The sequence below is a fragment of the Calidris pugnax genome, unplaced genomic scaffold (assembly GCF_001431845.1).
Source record: "Calidris pugnax isolate Ruff unplaced genomic scaffold, ASM143184v1 scaffold31, whole genome shotgun sequence".
Lineage (NCBI taxonomy): Eukaryota > Metazoa > Chordata > Aves > Charadriiformes > Scolopacidae > Calidris > Calidris pugnax.
The window spans coordinates 5232076-5251738 of record NW_015090786.1 but is presented as its reverse complement, the minus strand read 5'-3'; the positions used below and the strand labels follow the sequence as shown (position 1 = coordinate 5251738).

General features: G+C 37.5%; 1 protein-coding gene across 1 annotated transcript in view; it reads right to left on the bottom strand.

The window, feature by feature from the left end:
* Window positions 1-15602, bottom strand: part of LOC106902656 (cadherin-23-like) — a 47158-nt gene extending 31556 nt beyond the window's left edge. The window contains exons 1-15 of the mRNA XM_014966320.1: window positions 15533-15602; window positions 13661-13732; window positions 10147-10307; window positions 8938-8982; window positions 8444-8542; window positions 8022-8111; window positions 7196-7306; window positions 6381-6497; window positions 5257-5347; window positions 4589-4701; window positions 4149-4322; window positions 3573-3701; window positions 3156-3311; window positions 1980-2160; window positions 889-1022 (exon numbers count right to left, since the gene is read on the bottom strand). Coding sequence (XP_014821806.1) covers window positions 889-1022; window positions 1980-2160; window positions 3156-3311; window positions 3573-3701; window positions 4149-4322; window positions 4589-4701; window positions 5257-5347; window positions 6381-6497; window positions 7196-7306; window positions 8022-8111; window positions 8444-8542; window positions 8938-8982; window positions 10147-10307; window positions 13661-13732; window positions 15533-15602 — 1743 coding nt within the window. The remainder of the gene's footprint in view (window positions 1-888; window positions 1023-1979; window positions 2161-3155; window positions 3312-3572; window positions 3702-4148; window positions 4323-4588; window positions 4702-5256; window positions 5348-6380; window positions 6498-7195; window positions 7307-8021; window positions 8112-8443; window positions 8543-8937; window positions 8983-10146; window positions 10308-13660; window positions 13733-15532) is intronic.
* Between the last annotated feature and the right edge of the window lie 4061 nt (window positions 15603-19663).

Here is a 19663-nt window from a genome sequence, read left to right as displayed (position 1 = left end):
TTTACTAATTTTATTCATTAAAAGAAGTAAGAATCCAAGCCACAATATACATAAAAAATACAACTGGAGAGGACTGCCTTTAACTGGAACATGACTAATACAGAAATGTAAATACATTAATAATATAAATAACAGACCTCACTTTAACACTTGATTCTATCTTTATTTGTACACAAAAAAAGTGGAAAAATTAATTAACCTATGCAGCCAATAAATCAAACACTGAAACACATTATCTTCTCTCTGTTTTGGTATGAGACCTCCCATCTCTCTTCAGAACTGTATCTAAGAAGGAGCCACCACAGTGCATTCTGGTGGTCTGCTTGTCTGAGCATGTTTTGATCAAAATGAGGAGCAAGTTCTAGAGCCTTCTTTGAAAATGCCTTTATGACAGTTCTCTGATGAGAAGACTCCCTTCCCTACCTATATCATGTCACAGTGTTTTAGATCTATCACCAACAAATGAGTGAATATTGCCCATCCTGGTCTTTGGGCCACTACAGACTTTGGAAAATATCCAAAGTCAACAAAGGGCTAAGTGCGAAAGTTTACTTTGTCAAGCAGTTCTGGGGTTTATTTTGTTTGGTTTTGGTGTTTGGTAGTGTTTTTTGAGGAGGGGTGTGTGTTTTTTGGGGTTTTTTTGATGTTAAATGGGAGCAGATGCTGTTCAAAGGTTTGCAATTGAAAGAATAGGTTTTGTGGGTGATAGGCTTCGTCTGAGGGATGTGGTTAGTATGTAACATATGTGAAGCTTGATATGCAGAAAAGAAAACACAACATCTAGTTATCCATAACGCAGGGGGATATAGACATTTAGAGCACATATATTACAGGATTTTCTTATAGCTGTCATGTCCTATACAAGTGGCAGAATAAAGTTGTTCTTACTCTTGCTACTTCAACAGGACTGGGTAGCTCTTCTTCCACAGACACGTTATATGTTTTCTGAATAAACCGAGGTCTGGAATCTCCAACTGCAAAGATTTGTACTGGCACTGATGAACTTCTTGGAATCGTCCCACCTGCGAGCAAAAGAAAACAATCTCCCAGTAGATGCATAAGTTACCTTCTGTGCCAAAAAAATATACTTTTCCACTGGTACTGTTTTTTTTTTTTCCCTTTAAATCCTTACTGCTACTATTACAGTATTGCTGAGAGGGTCCTAACAAAGATCAGGTTCATGCATTGGGTATTACATTTACAATACATGAACTTGAATACATACTACAATATTACCACAGACAGATAAAAGATGGACTGACGAATCTCTTTTATAACTGTATTCCTCCCAGTACCCATTTTATCCATGCAACCATAATTTGAAGACAGAGGTCAGGAGGCTGAAAAACACTCATGCTACCAGGAGTGGGATTCCATTCCTAGGTAACATTTATCTGCATTCTTATTCAGATCATAAATGTTCGCCCAGTTCTCTGTTATTCTTTCAAAACAAAGAAACCCTCAGCAAATCCTGAAAAGGAAACCACGTTTTTGCTGGTCATCCTAAAAATGGCTTTGGCATCTCCATTTTAGTTTTTCAATACCCACATGGATGTGCAAACAAAGGCCAAGTTACTCATCACATTTTATTTTCATTTTACTCCCTGTTGACTGAATTATAAATTCTTAGCTTGTGCCTGAAACTCTGTGTTCTATGCTCTGCAACACCAGTCAATAATTAAAGGAAGGTGTGAGATGTATGTTATTTTTCACATTCTTCCCATAGCCATAAAGAAAATTTAAATTTGATATAACAGCATCAGCAGGAAGCAGAGTTTTGCCAGAGATGCAATTGATTTGGATGAATAAAACAGTTTTCTTCTTAACTTCAACAGACAAGAGCAGATAAAAATATATGATATTTTTCAAACAAAGTCTGGGAGCATATTTTGACAGCGTTCCTTCAAGTAAAAAACAAAACCAAACCAAAACCCATCACTGGGTATAGCTGTGTTGGCCTGTTCAAAATCTTGTCTTACCATCAATAGCTGTTATCCACAAGACAAAGTTCTTACGCTGGTTGACTCCTAATGGGATTACTCTTTCTAAACTGATTTGTCCCGTGGATGTATTCAATCCAAAGTATTCCTCTTCATTGCCACCAGCTAAGATAAAGCTTATCTCTCCATTTATACCATCATCCGGATCAGCAGCAGCAACCTGGAGAAAAAAACCCACAACTTTTAAAAATCTAGTTTATTTTGTTGTTGGCAAGTAACACAGCATTGCTTATTCTAGTGTACTTTGCAGAGAAAAAATAAATCAGGTAGCAGACAATTAGGAATTAATTGTGTGAGTTTTCATTTATGGCAAATAATAGGTCTAAATAATTTTATATATAAAAATCACTAAATATAGGCACAGTAAAATTTGGTTATACCTTCAATTAACTGACTGTCTACTTCCTCTATGATTCCTAGATTAAACTTCAGTAAGAACATGTGCTCTTTGATGCACAAAAAATATCATTGCAGCAGTGAGAGTGAAATCCTGCCCCTGTGTAACTCATGTGAATGATATGAAGTTCATACCTCAGAAAGCCCATTTTATAGTAATTCCAAAGTCACTGGAGGTAGATTGTTCAAGATGTTACATCAGGATCCATTAAATCAGTACACCTGGGTATGAATTCTGATAGTGACTCCCTATACATCTCAGCTCCTGAAGCTATTTTTATCTTGGTTTCCTGTTTTATTTGGTCAAGTGGTTTACTGTCTTACAGAAAGTATATTGTATCTGAAAATCATTCACAATGCTTCAGCATTCAGCAGCCTTTCCAAAATTTTTACAATTATTTCAATTTCTGGACTCTAACAACATTCAGTTTTCATTAAACACCTTACAACAACTAAATCCAAGAATCTTATTTCTGTCTTATGTTTGTGGAATTCAGGATGGTGCACAGTACCTAAGATCAAGAATAAAAATACTTTATCATTTGTTCCCTGGCCTGATATAGTATTAGAGCATCCAGGACACTGTGATTATGGAATATCAACAGGTGTAAGCTTTTAAATGAAAGGTGGATTGTTTCTGAACTCAGAGGAGTTCAAAAAAGATCACCTATTCAATAGGACTGTTACACAAGTTGAAGCAAGGATTCATGTATACGTTCAACTCAGAAAAATGTCATTTTTACTTAGTATTTCTAGTACCTGAAGAATGGACATTCCTTTAGTCATGTTGGTGAAAATATCTTGTCTATATGGCGTGTCTCTAAAGGTTGGGCTGTTGTCATTTTCATCCAACAACAATATGTTGATTGTAGAGTTTACCTCACGGTTAGGTGGTAAATGATCTCGAGCAGTGACCTTTAAAAATGATGCAGAAAAATTATTGTCTTGCTCAAATGCGTGCTCTATAAGTAGTAAGGAGAATGAATGACCATTACAAGCTGAGTAAAATGCATGACTAGTGGTATTTCCCTCCAGAGAGATCTAACATGAAAGTCTGGATTTGATTCTTCAGATAAGCTGTTGATCCATATTAGCGTCAGCTTCTTGCCAGGAGAGATCAGGTATCACCTGGTTGCCTTGGGTTGCTTTGGAAAGGAGTAGGCTTATTTTTAATACCTGTAGGTGAAAAGATGGTGTTCTCTCCCTGTCCAACAGCATGGAGTTCCCCACAGTTAGGATCCCAGCTTGACTGAGCTGGAAGGGACTGTCAGCTGGACTGAGACTCAACATTCCCTGGAAGCCTCCCTGCAAACAGTAATGATATTTGTTATTAAAAAGGACAGTCACTGAGCTAGTCCCTTTGGATGTTTCCTTCTTATTTTCCTGGTGGAGACCATTTAATTTTCTCATTTAATAGAGGTTACAGTTTAAAAAAAAAAAAAAAAAGAGAGAGAAGCAAACAACATGGAAGAAATAGATCATGCAGATTGAGGGTGAATTGCAGCTTTGTGTCCATTTTGCACTTCTGCACTTTCATATTTGGGATCTTAACCAAACCAGAGGAGTTTCATAGACAGCCAAAATTTATTCTTGGCTGAAGCACTCTACCCCTTGAAGAAGTGAAATTAAGTTTGTTTTGCTTAAGCATATTTAGATGGTCAGAAAAAATATCTCTAGCACCTGTATAATGCAAATGCATTTTATTTCAGAGATGCAGTATTTGTAGCAACCATAAGGACATTGTCATTTTACCTCATCTTTGTCAGTAGCTGTTACTTGAAGAATTTCTGTCCCATTTGGGAAATTTTCGGGAATTGAGATATTGTAAGCTGATGGTGACAATACTGGATCATTGTCATTCTCATCTTCAATAGTAACCAGAACTACTGCATCAGCTGTTTTGAAAGTATTGTCTTGCTGAGTTGCCTAGAAAACAGAGTTTGTAGCTGTAAATTCCATACCCTGATAACAGTGTACTCTTCCAGCTTAACACAAGGATGTGACATGACTGCATATATTCAATTAATGAAGTTTTCCTTTATTTTGCATTTTAAATGGCAGGATGTAGCTTTGATACCAACTGCACTTTAACATTACTATGATATCTACTATTAACAGCAACATGGATTCACCTATTATTTTATGAACTTGAGACTGAGTATTAACACACTGAACTCTAAAACAATTACTACCTGAATGCCCACAACAAGATAGGGACATTCTTCTCTGTCAACTGCAGTCTTTACTTCCAACACTCCAGTGTCTGCATCGATTGAAAGGGTGTTGTTGTAGGCCGGGGGTTTCACTGGAAAGAAACAAATTGCAATGGCTTAATGAGAATGAAGCAGAACAGTGGGTCTCATCTGTCCTTTGTATGAGTGCTCTCTTCTCAGCCATAGCAAAAATGAACAAACATTCCAAATAAAATGCCTTTTTTTTTTTTTTTCCAAACACTCTTTCCTCAAAACAATTCTTAGAAAATTCACTTGCGCTTCAAGGGTCTCAAATTAAGCATTTCATGAGCTTTTAGCAATTATCTCAGGAGGAGGAAAAGCTCCGGATGGAACTGATCTCTCTGGATTTCCTGAAAGGAAAGCCTTTGATCAAATAGAAACCTCTAAACTGAGTTACACTCTGAATCACTAAGTGTTTATTGGAACAAGGTTAAGAAGGTCTAAACATTTTAAAAATAGCTGGAGCCTGCTATAATGTCTAAAATTAAGCCAATTTAGCTGACAGAGCAGCACTGTAGTGAAGATGTATGCAGTTAAGGCATCTGACTGCACACTACACTTCATTATTATTCTCTTAGTTCTCTTCATTACTGCGTGAATGTCTAGGAGAAAATAAAGGCTCTTACCTAGTTTGATGCTGTAAAGTACTTTTTCATTTATACCTGTATCTCCATCTTTAGCTAATATCTTCTCTGGGAGAATAGTCAGAGGACCCAACTAGAAAACATACATGAACTTGATTAACTTGAAAAAAATATACATAATTTGTTCATTAAGTCACAATTTTGATTAAAAAAACCACGTATTTAATCACTGAAACCCAGAAAACATTTTCTTTCTGACATACACACTTTACAGAGGAAAATGATGACCAAAATATTTGATGGTTACGCTGTGTTTGAGAAAAACCAGACTATGAAGCTGTAGTCACTGATGGAATTCATGTTAAGAACATTTTTTTTCTCCTGAAAAATAATACGCAAGTCTACACTGCAGCTCCAGTAAGAAAAGTAATTTATTTAAAAGATAGACACATTTTAGAAGATCTGAAATTACTGCTTTCAGGCAAAGATGAACTTCTAACAAAAGGGATACCAAAGGTATAACAACAAAAGCATATATGGTTTAAAATATGCTACCATGAAGATAATGGTAAAGAAATAAGGATAATAAAGAAGATGATTAAGTCTTTTAATTTTAGTGGATTACTCTGGTAATACTGTACTATAGTATTTTTGTCAATACATACAGAAGCCTGAGTTAAACAAATACATTCCACTCAGAAACTTCCACCCTATATAGAAAAAAAATACAATATAATATCAGCCACAGTTTACTCTTCAGATTCTTATTTTGCTTATCTGATTGTAATGAAGTATGAAGGAATTACACTACTTAAAACTGAAACCAGGCAGCTAAGTCCAGGACTGATGGTCAGTCAACTGCCCTTCCAAGTTTTCAGTAAAAACCCTATTACAACACTTGTTTAATTTTGGGATTTTTTTCCTTTTGTTCCTCCGAACACAAAAGAATATGTTTCCATAGCAGAAAGTTTTATTCTTTGTGTAATACATAGCCTGTGTACCTGGTACTTGGAGGTCTACAGTGCTGACCTTACAATTCACCAGTTAGAACAAAACGAAGCAGCTCTCCATCTTAAGCTGCTCAGTGATGAAGAATCCTTGAAAGCAAAGCACTGTGGACAGGAAGAACCTATTTACACTTGCAGTATTCAGTGAAGAGCTTTTACCTGGTTTTCACTGATGTTTCCATTGTACACTGATTGACTGAAATAGGGGTTCATCGTATCATAATCTTGTACATTAATTAGTAATGATGCAGTATCCCTGTTATTTCCAAATTTTTCCTACACCCCCAGAGAAGGAAGAAAATAAGAAATATTATAATGAAAGAGACATTTCTCAGTGGAAAATGCAGCAGAATATAAATATTATTATACATTTTTGTAGTGTCTAAGCATTTTTAACCTGAGAACTCTCACCCTGCCAGATTTTCCCAGTTCTAGAAATCCAGTTCTAGGAATAATACTATCAAAAGGTAATTGCTCTTATTTATTATTAATTTTATATCAGGCAGGTGTTACATAGTAGCACACAGAATGTGTGTACTATTTTCTAGATAAGACAATAAGTAGGCCAAAATTACTTTTTAGTTCTAAAAGGAATTGAAGGCAAATATATGATCAAATCTCAAAAAAGACACAAAAAGACTGCAGGCAGTAAGCTGCAGCAAAAAATAGGACAGATTTGCTGGAATGAATAGGCAGATATATATTATGATAGCAGAGAACAAATGTGTACAATATATATACTTAAAGAAATACATGCAGAAAGAAACTTGGGCTGGTATTTAAGGGGGGAGTTAAACAATGGCTCAAACATTAAAATGTGCTACTTTGTCTGTAGTATGAGCCAAGATGCAGACACAACTTCTGGCTTGGGAACTCCCTAAGTTTTAAATTTGTAGAAACTGGGATGTTACAACAAAGGAATTATCGTTGTGGAACTATAGTGGTACTCATTCTTCTTTTAATTTATATCATACCTTTGCTTCAACTGTTAAATTGAAAAGGTTGATCTTGTTGTAATCCAATGTTTTATTAACCATGATGTTTCCATCTCCTTCCCTTATATAAAAGTAATCAGAGTTTGGACCCTGTTAAAGGAATAAATCATATATATTTTACACGATTAACAATTAAATACATTTTCTTTTCTTTTCTTTTGCCACCTTTATTATTGGACCATTGTTCATAAAGAACCAGGAATCTCTCGAACACCACCAAAGGAAATGAAAATGCTGACCCTCTTCAACACATTTTATTGCCTCTTGCATCAGTGCCATTAGATTTTCTGTCTGATTTATCTAATCTTTTGGTCAATAACTAAAGCAGGTCAGATGAATGGCATCAGCTTCCCTTCACCAGCTATAAAAGGAGCAGAGACAGCAAGCTCAGATGTGAAAATATCCACTGCATATATCTAAAGCTAGTTGAAATAATCTTACTTCAGGTGGCTTACTTAATACAGCTCAGCAGGACTGGAGATCAATAGCAAGTCAAATACAAACTTTAAAAAGAAGGGAAACTGTTTCACTCCTGCTTCTAAAAAGGACCTCAATGTTCCTTAGGAGTAGCTGAAAAGTGCCACAAAACATTTCACAAATGTCAAGAAACAAGATTCAGACTCTGCATACTAGTCTGATCCTCTGGTGTAAGTTCTAATTTTAAATGGTCTATCTGATGCTAGCTTTTTGCAAATTGTTATCTTAACTGTGCAGTGTGAAATAGCATATTCAGGTCAGATACCAGGCTGGTACCAATATGAAATGTAGACTGGAGTTCAGTCTCTGAGAAACAAAGAGCACTTACTGAAAGACTGTAAGTAAGGAAGTTCCAAGTAGGTGAAAAATCTCTATCCACAGCTTCCACTTTTATAACTGTGAAATTTATTGCAGATACCTAGAGAAAATAAAGATCATCAAATGCTCAGTCACAAGGTCCTTCCTAACTTCTGTCAGGAAAGCTGTGCCAACTCCTTAGCATATACAAATTACTTCCAATTTCTATTTTAGGCTGGGTAGCTGGATGTTTCCTTCTTCACCCCATGCCTCCACCTATACAAGCAGCCCAGCCATTCTTCCACACTTCCACACCCATGGGAAGGTGTAGAAAAGTCCCATAAGAGTGCACATAATGATCTAATATCAGTGTGTTCACATTAGAACCTCATAGGCTTTGACCCCAAAAAGTAATTTAAAAATATCACAAGAAAAACATTTGCCATAGCCCACCTCTGATATTGAAGCATTATAGTGTGTTTGTTGAAATTCTGGAACATTGTCATTTATGTCTTCTATGGCTAAGTCTCGTGCATTCTCTACCTCATTAATCTTTGTAAAGGAAGCAAAAGACATGTTAGAAATGACAGCAGTGAGGTAGCAGCATACTGCTAACATTTAATTTCATCATGCAAAATGAGATCTTCAAAGAGACACTCCTTCAGTACTAAAAACTTTAACAAGAGAGTTAGACTACCATTTCTAATAATGGAGTAGAAAGTTTTTGAAAATATTTTAAAATTAATTTTTTTAAATTTACCTTAGATTTTCTGTGAATAAAAAAAATCATTCCAATTGTAATGTAAACATGAAAACAAATACATCTTCTAGAAGGTGCTCTTAACTCCCTGCGTCATATCTTTAAATGAAATGCTATTTCAGAAAATTGTAATTTGTATTAAACTTAGACAAAAAAATGCAGTTGATAAAACATGGCTCTTACTTACCGTTCCAATCCTTTGGCAAACAACAGCATAAAAAAGATGGTCAGTCTGAAAATTAACCAACAAGCAAATAAATAATATTATCTATGAACTCTTAATATAATTGTCAAAGAACATTTATATCAAAATTATACAAAACAACTTCTAGAACTTGAATCCTTGGGTATGTCATACCAAGTTGACAGTGACTGTTCATCTGATTCAGTTACAGGAGCATATATCAGCTATTTTTATCATTTCAATATGTTGTACCAAAACACACTGCTTATAATATATAGCAAAGTGATTACAGAATATTAACTGTAAAGTTTATTTGGCTGCCATTCACCTACTGCTGGTATCCACCAACCTAGATCACACCATCCATGTACAGTCAAGTTCTTCCCAAAATAAAAATTAATAGAGAATGGGAGAATATGTGTAAGAAGCCTAAAAAGTGTTTTAAGCCATTTGGAAAATATCCAAATGAGAAATAAAAATGTAAAAGTTGTAAATGCATTTTCATCGATTAGAAGTCTCGATTGTAACAGTGTTTTTTGAAATACGTATGGTTCAATTCTTTCAAGTACAGTATTACTATGAAATAGTACTTGTATGAAAAATAACCCCCCACTTGCTCTGCAGAACTACAGCATTTTCATATTCAGAGGCAATTTCAGCCAGAAAAAACATTAATATTGCTTTATTGATTCCTGGTTGTCCTACAGAGCAAGATTGGCCTAGGAAGAAGGACCTGTTCTCTTTTGTGCATCAGCCAACAGAGGTCAATGGATCTATTCGTGCGTGAAGTTGAACACTTGTATAAACATTAATATGATGAAGGATTGCCTTCTACCAAATTATATTTTATCAATCTCACTTTGATGAAATAATTCATGATTCTGAGAGATGAGTTTTAAGAAAAATGACACCTATCATAACTGTGTATTTACAACTTTCATCACAAGTGACAATGCGTGATTAGGAAAGAACCTGTCTGACTGTCAGATGCCAGATAAGTTTACAGTGACAGGAAACTGAAGACATTTAACAGAGATTACTGAGAGGCAAATGCTGAAGTCTATGCTGCTCTTTCTGATGAGTCACTTTTTTGGAATATCAACCTGTATTCATGAGGGAACGAACAATTAAAATTCATGTCTTAGTGGTACTTTTTCTTCACCTGTCAAGAAAAGCTTTATATCTAGGTTTTAAATACAGTGAAAAGAATACCTCAATAGCCTCAACATCCAGTTTCTTACGAGTCCTCACTGTTGCATTTTTAGAACCAGAGTTATATACTAGCTCCACATATGGTAAGTGTTCGGGGAACACATATTGTTTTAATTTCAGATTCACATTGGGTGGGATATCTGTGATCCATTCTATATCACCTGTAAGAGAAAGTGTAATGAATTAGATTACTTTATGGAAAAGAAATCACAGAATCACCATGGTTGGAAGGGACCTCTGAGATCATCAAGTCCAACCTTAAAAAAAAACAAACAAAAAAACAAACCCAAAACCAAAAACACACCACCAACAAAACAAAAACCACAACACCCCACCACATCACACCCACCCACAAACCAATAATCTTGGGCACTAGAGCATGCCCTGAAGAGCCACATCTACATGTTTCTTAAATACCTCCAGGGATGGTGACTCCACCACCTCCCTGGGCAGGCTGTTCCAGTGCCTGACCACCCTCCCAGTAAAGTAATTCTTCTTAATATCTAATCTAAACCTCCCCTGCCACAACTTCAGACCATTTCCTCTGGTCCTGTCATTACTCCCTTGGGAGAAGAGGCCAACACCTCTCTACACCCTCCTTTCAGGTAGTTGTAGAGGGCAATGAGGTCTCCCCTCAGCCTCCTCTTCTCCAAACTAAACATGCCCAGTTCCCTCAGCCTCTCCTCGTATGCCTTGTTCTCTAGACCCCTCACCAGCTTGGTGGCTCTCCTCTGGACACACTCCAGCAGCTCAATGTCCTTCCTGTAGTGAGGGGCCCAAAACTGAACACAGTACTCAAGGTGAGGCCTCACCAGTGCCGAGGACAGAGGCACGATGACTTCCCTACTCCAATCCATAGGTTGGTTTCATATGTATTAACAACTAGATTACTGGTTACCTTTCATTACATTTTATATTATTTTGGCATTTTCAGCTAAACAATGAGATCTGTTAAAGTCCCCTTAAGTACTATGCACAAGTGCATTGATACATTTTTAAAACCTCACAAAACCACTTTTTCCAATATATTCACACTCCTTAACAATATGTCCAGAATTTAAAAGCTTGGCATAATTTATACCTAAATTTCCACTATTTTCTGAAAACAGCTTTATACTCCAAAACTTTTTTCACGTTTAGTATGAAAATGTAATCAAAGTGTAATCAAAGTCAAGGAATGTAATCAGGATCAGCAGAGTCTAGTCGAGGCTGCATGGGGCGAGATTCAGTATTATCCAAACACAAGGGTATTTCATATCTCTCAGTTGAATCTATTAAGTTGGTAGAATCCAGTGGGAATCTGGATTCAGGTTTGAGGTTGTTTAAATTTTTATTTTGGTACAGAATGGTAAGGGTATGGCCCCTCCTTTAATATGTTCCTGTAGGTACAGAACACTGAAACATAAACCAATGCAACCTTTGAATCAATTTGTATGTGATTTTCTACAACCATGCATTTAGGAACTATTGTTAAAAATTGTTATTTGTAATTCATATGATTCATGTGAATTCAATGATTCATATTAGACTCACTATAATTTCAGTAGTGAGTGTATTACTTGCTTGGTTAAACACCAAATCTGTGTTTAAAAGTGTCTTTGACATATATCCTTTTAAACCATCCAGTGTGGTGCTAATGTCAATTTTAGAAAATAGATTACAAGTTACCTTACTCATATTATCAAGATATTTGTGTTTATGAAACAATATACCTCCTCATGGAACATGTTAGTTGGATTGCGAACCCATAATCCCCTCTCCCCTCCAAAGTTTTCCTGAGCATCCCAAATATTTTCCATGATCTTTAGGAAACTTGCTAGCTGCGTTTCTTACTCTACTCCATTGTTTTCGTACTCCATCATTACTAATTTAGGCTACTAAATCCTTTCTGAAACAGCCCCAACTCTAATCTCCACATGCAGACTCATGGGCTTGGTCTCTAAGTGCCTAAAGGAAGGGAACCTTGTCTTCCTCCAACACCAGGGAGTGTCTGGAATGCTGTCAGCTACCAGCCCAAAGGTACTGGACCATAATTGCATGTAAGGAGAAAGTCCAGTCAGATGGCAGTAAGCACAGAACAAGTGGGCTGTGTACCCACAGCCCTGTGTTGTGTGGTATGACTCTATTGGGTGCAGAGTTGAAACTGTTGGAAAACATTCTAGAAAAGCAAAATCTATCTCTGCCTGCTGTTATATGGATAATCCTCCATCCAGAGCTGGATACAATCAGGCAAGAAGTACCAGGTAGCTGCCTAGGAAATAGCATTCCATCCAGCAGAGAAAGCCTAACAAAAAGGAAGTGCTTGAAAAATTGAAGCTTGTTGTCCTTCTTGCTTATTCATTACAGATTGGTCAGCAGGTACACTGATATGATGCAGATGTAGGGACAGACACAGCAGCTACACCCTTAACAGCTTTGAAATACATGTCTCAACAACGGCTGGAAAAAAAATACTGCTCTGTATCATACCTGTTTTCTCTATCTTGCTGAAAGTCAGAAGCAATGAAGATTGCTTGTGGACAGTCAGCACGTGCCTGGCACATACTCCTATCAGATCCTAAGGGTTATGACATATCCTGAAGGGAACACTTTAGCCATTACCTAACGTTTTGCCTTGTGGGATCACTGTATATCCCTTATGCAAGTCAAATCCTGGCTGGGGGGCTGCTTCTAACAGACAGCAGAGTCACAGGCAACAGCCCTACCCTTTAGTGAACAACAGTAACCTCTCCAGTTAGGAGTGGGAGGAAAGGAGGATGGAGTTATCCTCTGCACTGCATTTGTTGCGAGACAGATACCAATAATAATAATAAAAAAAGTAGACTACTCCTTTTGTGCACTGTGCTCTCTTGCAGTCACTGTGGGATTTTGTCTCCAAGGCAGAGTTACTTTGACACCTAAGCTAAGGAAGGGTAGAAAATGTGGGGAAAAATGAATGTTAACCCTGACAGGTTGCACAAGTTAAATAATCATCAGAATAATATAGTGTGATACAGTAACAAAGAAAACTAGAACACAAATACATGAAGTGGCCAGCATTGGTCCTGTAATTCCCCGTATTGCAAACCTCCTTGCTCCTCTGCACCCCATCTGCTCTCCCTACTGCCCCAACAAAACAAAAAATTGCCTTTCACGGAGGCTCGGGTGTGAAATAGAGCAGGGCTGGGGCAGAGGCAGTTCCTTCTGGTGGAGGGAAGGAAGAGGTCAGCTCTGTGGGCTGATGTGACATGGTGAACTGTAAACATAAATTTTGCTGTACTTGTTTCCTTTCCCTTTGCCTGCTCTGTCTATTCAGACAGCGAGATCCTTGGATCAGGGAATTCTGGGTTTTGTATTTATTTATTCTACTAAGCAGTATGCCATGTAGGCAGCTGCTGCACCCAGGCATGAAGGCTATTGTAAATCAATTAAAAATATAGGCTCATTATAAAATGCAGTGACTACATGAAGCATTAAAGTATTTTGTGTATTAGGGAGAAAATCAGACAATTCTAGGACAGAATCATGGTTTTACCTGTATATTCATCCAAAAAGCCTGACAGCGCGAGTACTTTCGGGGTTGTGTCACAATTTATACTTGTGGTTTCTAAAAAGAAAAGGAAAAGTCAGGTATAATGGACACGGAGGGACTTTATCCAGAAATAGTACAAGGTAAAAAAGCTTATGCTATATAAAACCAGATGCATAGACAAGCTCAAATTAAGCTGAAAGTCATTTATCACGGTGGCGCCTTGATGTAATTTTCAGGGTTTAAAACAATACATGACACAGAGTAGGCAAACATTAGTTTCTTGGATCCAATATCTCCTTGCCCCAAAAAATTCTACAATGAAGGACTTCATAACTTAAAAAAGCAGCTATCAAAAAAGGATGTGAAATATCTAGCTACAGAATTGTCTTTCCTTTGTACCCTGACCAGACTGAAACTTGGGCTTTATCACCTGACAGTAATGACTCATTAATGACAGTTGAAACACTTGTGGAAATCAGAATCGAAACTGCTTTTGTACCCTCAAGAAAAGTATAAACACAAAGCTGTTTGCCACTGAAATGTTAGCAAGAATACAGAAGATTAGGGCACATTGACGGATTTACCTAAAATTTATTCTCCTTAAACTTTTATAGCAATTGGCATTTTTGAAGTATGCTTTCCTACTGTGACAGGGCTTTCATAAGTCATTTATTGTACCTCAGTGCCCTTTCTCTACATTTTCTCTGTGTGATAGAAAGCGACACTTTTTTTTCTAGATCTTCAAACTATACAGAGAGAAATCCACCAGATTTTTTTCCTCCTTCCATGACCAGAATTACTCAGCAAAGCTGACACAGTGCAGTCTATGCTCTTATACTGCCTGTGCAACTCTTGTGGTCTTATGTAAGTTTGCACCAATGCTAAGACTTGTCTCCTCATCATCCTCACCGCATATTTAGTGATGGTAAAAGTAGTGGTGGGCTATTTTTGCCTGGCCAGGCAGATACCTTCATATTTACACCACTCTATAGGATCTCATTTGTAAGTAAGCAGTGGATGGATTTCTACACAAGCAACTAAACAATACCCTAAAGAACACTTCTGCAGTCAGCAGCTCCTCCTTAGGGGTCTAATTTGCTGCCTCCATCTCATAGTATTCAAAAGCCTACTTTGGAAAGTGGGGCTCTGGATTACTGAAAAATACCAAAAACCTGGAAGCTTCGAAGTGGTTGGAATGTTATGTCACAGATGAATAAAGGAAAAATCAGTAATTAAGTAAAATCCCTTGTTGTTGTTGGGTTTTTTTCCCCAAAGAAAAATTTTCCCTCAGACATTCCTGATGATCCTCTGGAACTATCAGAAAACAAAGGATTTTCACTGTTGTCAAGATTCTCTAGGAAGGCGAAAGGACCAAAATTATATTAAGACCTCAAGTTTAGGCACACAGACACTGTTTCTACTCCCAGATTCAGCTAATGGATGGCAGAGTTTTCACTTTCTGGAAGCCCTCTCTTCAATACAACAAAGAGAACATTTAATGTAGTCCTTACCACTACAACGAATACCAGATGTAAAAATGGTAACTGCTCTAATCTAATTTAACAGATTAAGAGCAGCAAGGAATTCAAATGATCCTAACTTCAAAACTATACATCCTGAGACTCAGCTTCAGCCTAGGTATTATATTGAATGTTGGTTGCATAACCAAAGCTCAAAGCTCAGAACACTCAAAGAGAACTTATAAAAACCCACTGTACATACAAGCGCAGTGGTTTTCAACTTGTGATCAGTCAACAGATCAACACATCTTAAACTCCTAGGATTGTGATTTATACAAATTTATTAATTTGAATATTCAATTTCAATAGAAGTAGGAACAGACTCACAAGCATTTATAAAAATAATACTACTTACTTTGTGCATCAAGACAGATGAACGTAACCCAACTGATCAAAGCAAAAACCAGAGATCTAGAAAGCGCCATGAGCACTCCAGAAAAAAATATTCTACTGAAGGCAAAAACCAGACGGTCACTTCTCATATACAATATTTGTAAAGAATCATTTAATTTGCCATATCATAAGTTATTTGTTATCTTGACAAACGCTGTAGTGAGAACAAGGCAAAAGACTGGAGTAAGCCTATGAGAGCAATCCACAATATATAACATGCTTATCATGTTCAGTTTTTGAGATCAAAGTCCCTTTTAGGCAGTAAAAATAAACCAACAAGGAAATACCACCTTTTGCATTACAGCACAAAGTCTATTTTTATTTTAGTATTCAACATAGAGATGAGAATGAATAAATTAGCAAGATGTCCTGACCAATGAGAGAAACCTACGTATTCCCTGGGAAAGAAAACTAAATGTGGTGTCAAAAGGCAAAAGGACCAGCATTGCCTGTTTTGATCTCATAACGATGGCAGAGTATCTTCTTGTAACTCTCTTCCACAAGGTATAAGTATAGAATTCCTGTTACAACAACAGTAGTTACTATTTGATGCGATGAAAGCAGACATCTCTGAAGCATGCCTACTATTTTACAGGTAGTATACATAGAAAATAGGTTTAGCAGGCAGTTACAACATTTTACTTCATTTTCCTGCAAAGAGAAAAAAAAACACCTAAAAGCTTCCAGAGATCGTTCAAAGATTACAAATGATACAGCTAATCATGCCATTTGATTCAGGCATTTGGAGGTAAATACACCTTTAATTCAAAGCAGCAACTGATGACGTGGTAAGGAAACTGCCGTGAGACCGAAGTCTTCTCATGTTTGTGCTAGGGTATTTTGTCACCATGGATACTAAAGAAATTAGTATAGTTTGAATGAAAATACAAAACCTAATAAAATCACATATAATAGCTACAAATAAAATTATCGTTGTGCTTTCCTAGGCTTAAAGAATTGAAATGGAAATGTGGATGTAACTTAAGCAGAGGTGATTCAAAAATATTAAATGTAGTTCAACCACGGGCACCATCTCTTTTGAACAAAGGCCACACCCAATAATAATTATGCATTCAATGGCCTTATTACTAGAGCTAGCCTCAAGCAGTTATTTTTTCCTTCCCTGCCTGATTCTTCTCTCTGTCCATGATGACCAGGCCTTAACAAGGTTTTATTGGCAAAATACAGAAGATGAATCTGTGTGCAAAATACCTCCTGGAAAGAAGAAAAAGAAAGTTTCTTGACTGTATTCAGTGAACAGCATCACATACCTTTTTCTCTCACAGCCAGGCCACAGGCTGCGTAAGCTGATACTTGTACTAAAAAGTTCTAGCCACCAATCCTCTTGGCCACTGGGAATATTTATGTGCTGGAATCCTAATCCACTAATGAAGATCTACTTTGGGGTATGCCAAATCAGTGAAGGCAAAGCAGCTTCAGTGTTTGCTGGGACCTCCGTTAGCAAGAGGCATCTCAGAGGGCAGGAAGCCTAGTGATGAGAAGTGGCATAAGACCTTAGAGAATAAAACTCCAGAAAGATCTCCCTCATTACCTATGGGGAGGCAACCTAGAAGCTGAAGGAGGTGGGCTGTTAGTATACACAAACCCAGTGCAAAACCAAATCTAAGCTAAAGGTCCCCTACAGGCAGGTGCAGAATGAAAACTGCTGCTTGGATGCAGGGCAAGGCTGTTATGTGCTCTTTATGAGCTGCAGCAGCTGTTTGGCTGGGAGAGTCCCAGTCCAAGCCTGCCATGCAAGGTCCTTCCCTCCTTCCTGCTGGGTTGGTTTTTGCAGGGATCAGCACTCCAAGCCCAGATGAAGGGAAGTGTCACAAATGCCTCAGCCGTCGTCACCTATGTCCCGTAATGGAACTAGGCCTGGAACAAAGTTCAGATGAAATTCATTTGCTTTCTAAACTTAGCATACAGGGAAAGAAGAGGTCAGGGACATGCATTTAAGGGGAGATGATTTGTAACACCAAACAAGGTATAGAACAGGCAGGAATACAACCTGGCAAGGGTGGGGGTGCTGCAAACAGTAGTTTTTTCAACTGACATTGAACACCATTAACCAGAACATACCAGCCCAGCATCCAGCTGTGTCACTGAGGACAGTGGTACTTGCCGAGCACGCAGGGCACAACAATGGGAAACAGCAGGACACACACCTCTCCCACACCAGACTGACAAAACCACAGCATCTAAGGGCTGTCAGAGTGCACGGTCCTCCCCAAACTGAGGATGCTTTCAACACCAGCAGCACCACCAACCAAAGTAGTATCCAAAGCCATTGCAATTCCCAAAGTAGAGAAGCTCGGGCAGTTCTGTGCAACTTTGTCAGTTGCTGTAGCCTTCAGACTGGCTGATGGTTTCTTCAACCTCCATCATCGTGATGCCCAAAGACAGGACGAGACAGTAACCTCAGGGACACAGCCATTCTGTGCTGTCACTTGGCCTCAAGCCTGGAAAAGCCTTTGGCTGGTTTTATTTATAGATATAGCCAAGAGGGGATTCAACAGTAAATCTATTCCTGTAGTAAGATAAATTTAACATGACTGCAGTCTTCTTTAGTTCCAAATTATTAAGAAACAGAGAAAAAAACCTCAGAACACAGAGGTACAGTTCATACAGATTAGATTTCACCAAGAACAGCTGCACGAGGAATATTTTTGGTATATGTTCATGTATACTGCTCTCTTAGACATCAATGATAACTTAAGGTTTTATATTTGCCTAGAGTGGGAGGGAGATGCCTAAATGGAAGCAGGGACCTCCTTGTAATGGGTTGAGCAAACATCTGATGCACCGGAGCAATTTCCCAACACAATACAGTCTGTCTGTACGTTCAACAAGAACAGGAAACGATGTTTTTGAAAAATCAGTTCCCTTCTGGTAGAGAGAAGTATCCTCTCAGTCACATCAAATATGCTCATGCTATCCATAGTTCTGTGTTTACAGACTGATGCAAGCATATGTCCCCATTTCTCCTAACACGTCATCTTTTTTTTTTTGGAGACATTACTGTAGCCAAATTTAAATTTCTGGCCCTTTCTCCAAAATTCCTGGACATCACTCAAACAGACACAGCTTCACTGTGCAGCGAGTTAGTTTAAACACACAAGTGACAGTAGGACATACACTGCAGTTTTCCCAGTAATACCAACTGCACACATACAGAACATCCATATAGCAGTTTCTAGAAACAGAATCATGGAAACTAATCCTATTCATAGATTTAAAGAGATTGTTTAATCGGTGTGATCAACACTGTGGCACTGGAAGGTGAAGTTGAACATGTTTTTAACATAGCTTAGTTTTATATTTTGCATACTTGTGTCACCTGTAGGGCAGCTCACTCATGAATTTTTAATCCAGCTTCAAAACTCAATGGAGACAAAAATTATTTTCTCGTAGATTTGGAGTAGCTCCACATCCAGTCACATCCTGTTCTTGACACATAGAAAGCCTGTACCATGATGCTGCAATTTAATCACAAATACACATGCATGACTAAGACCATCAAGTGACATTTACGCACTTACTTAGTTCTTACAAGTATCTATAGAAAAAAAACTCACACACTTCTTAAATGAGTAACATTTATTTCCATTAAACCCAGACAAATTTTCAAAATTAATATAAGACAAAAATTCAAGGTGGTTGGCAAGGGAAAAAAAAGATAAGACTGCGTATCACGTATGTTATTTTTATATGCTCAAAAATAGTTTTGAATAAAACAATACTGGCACGTAGAACTGGCACTTTCCCACAGAACAAAACCAGCAGAATCTTCCCTTCTCTTCTAGTCAGTAGTTCTATGAAAACTAAACACACATACATGCAGCCTGCAACTTCCATAGCAAAGTTTACCATGGGAATTTGGAACAATCCTCTATCAGAAGTCACTAAATTGTAGCAAAACACTTATTCTACTGCATTTTCATACACAGTGGATTTTATAATACTTCTGTTTTCAACAAACAACAGTCTTTTTACTGTAAGTGCTTAAAACTGCATTACTACTTGTAAACAGGCCTGAAGCATTAATAAAGCCTTATTTATTTGATACAGATTAAAGCACTCCTGCAAAGTT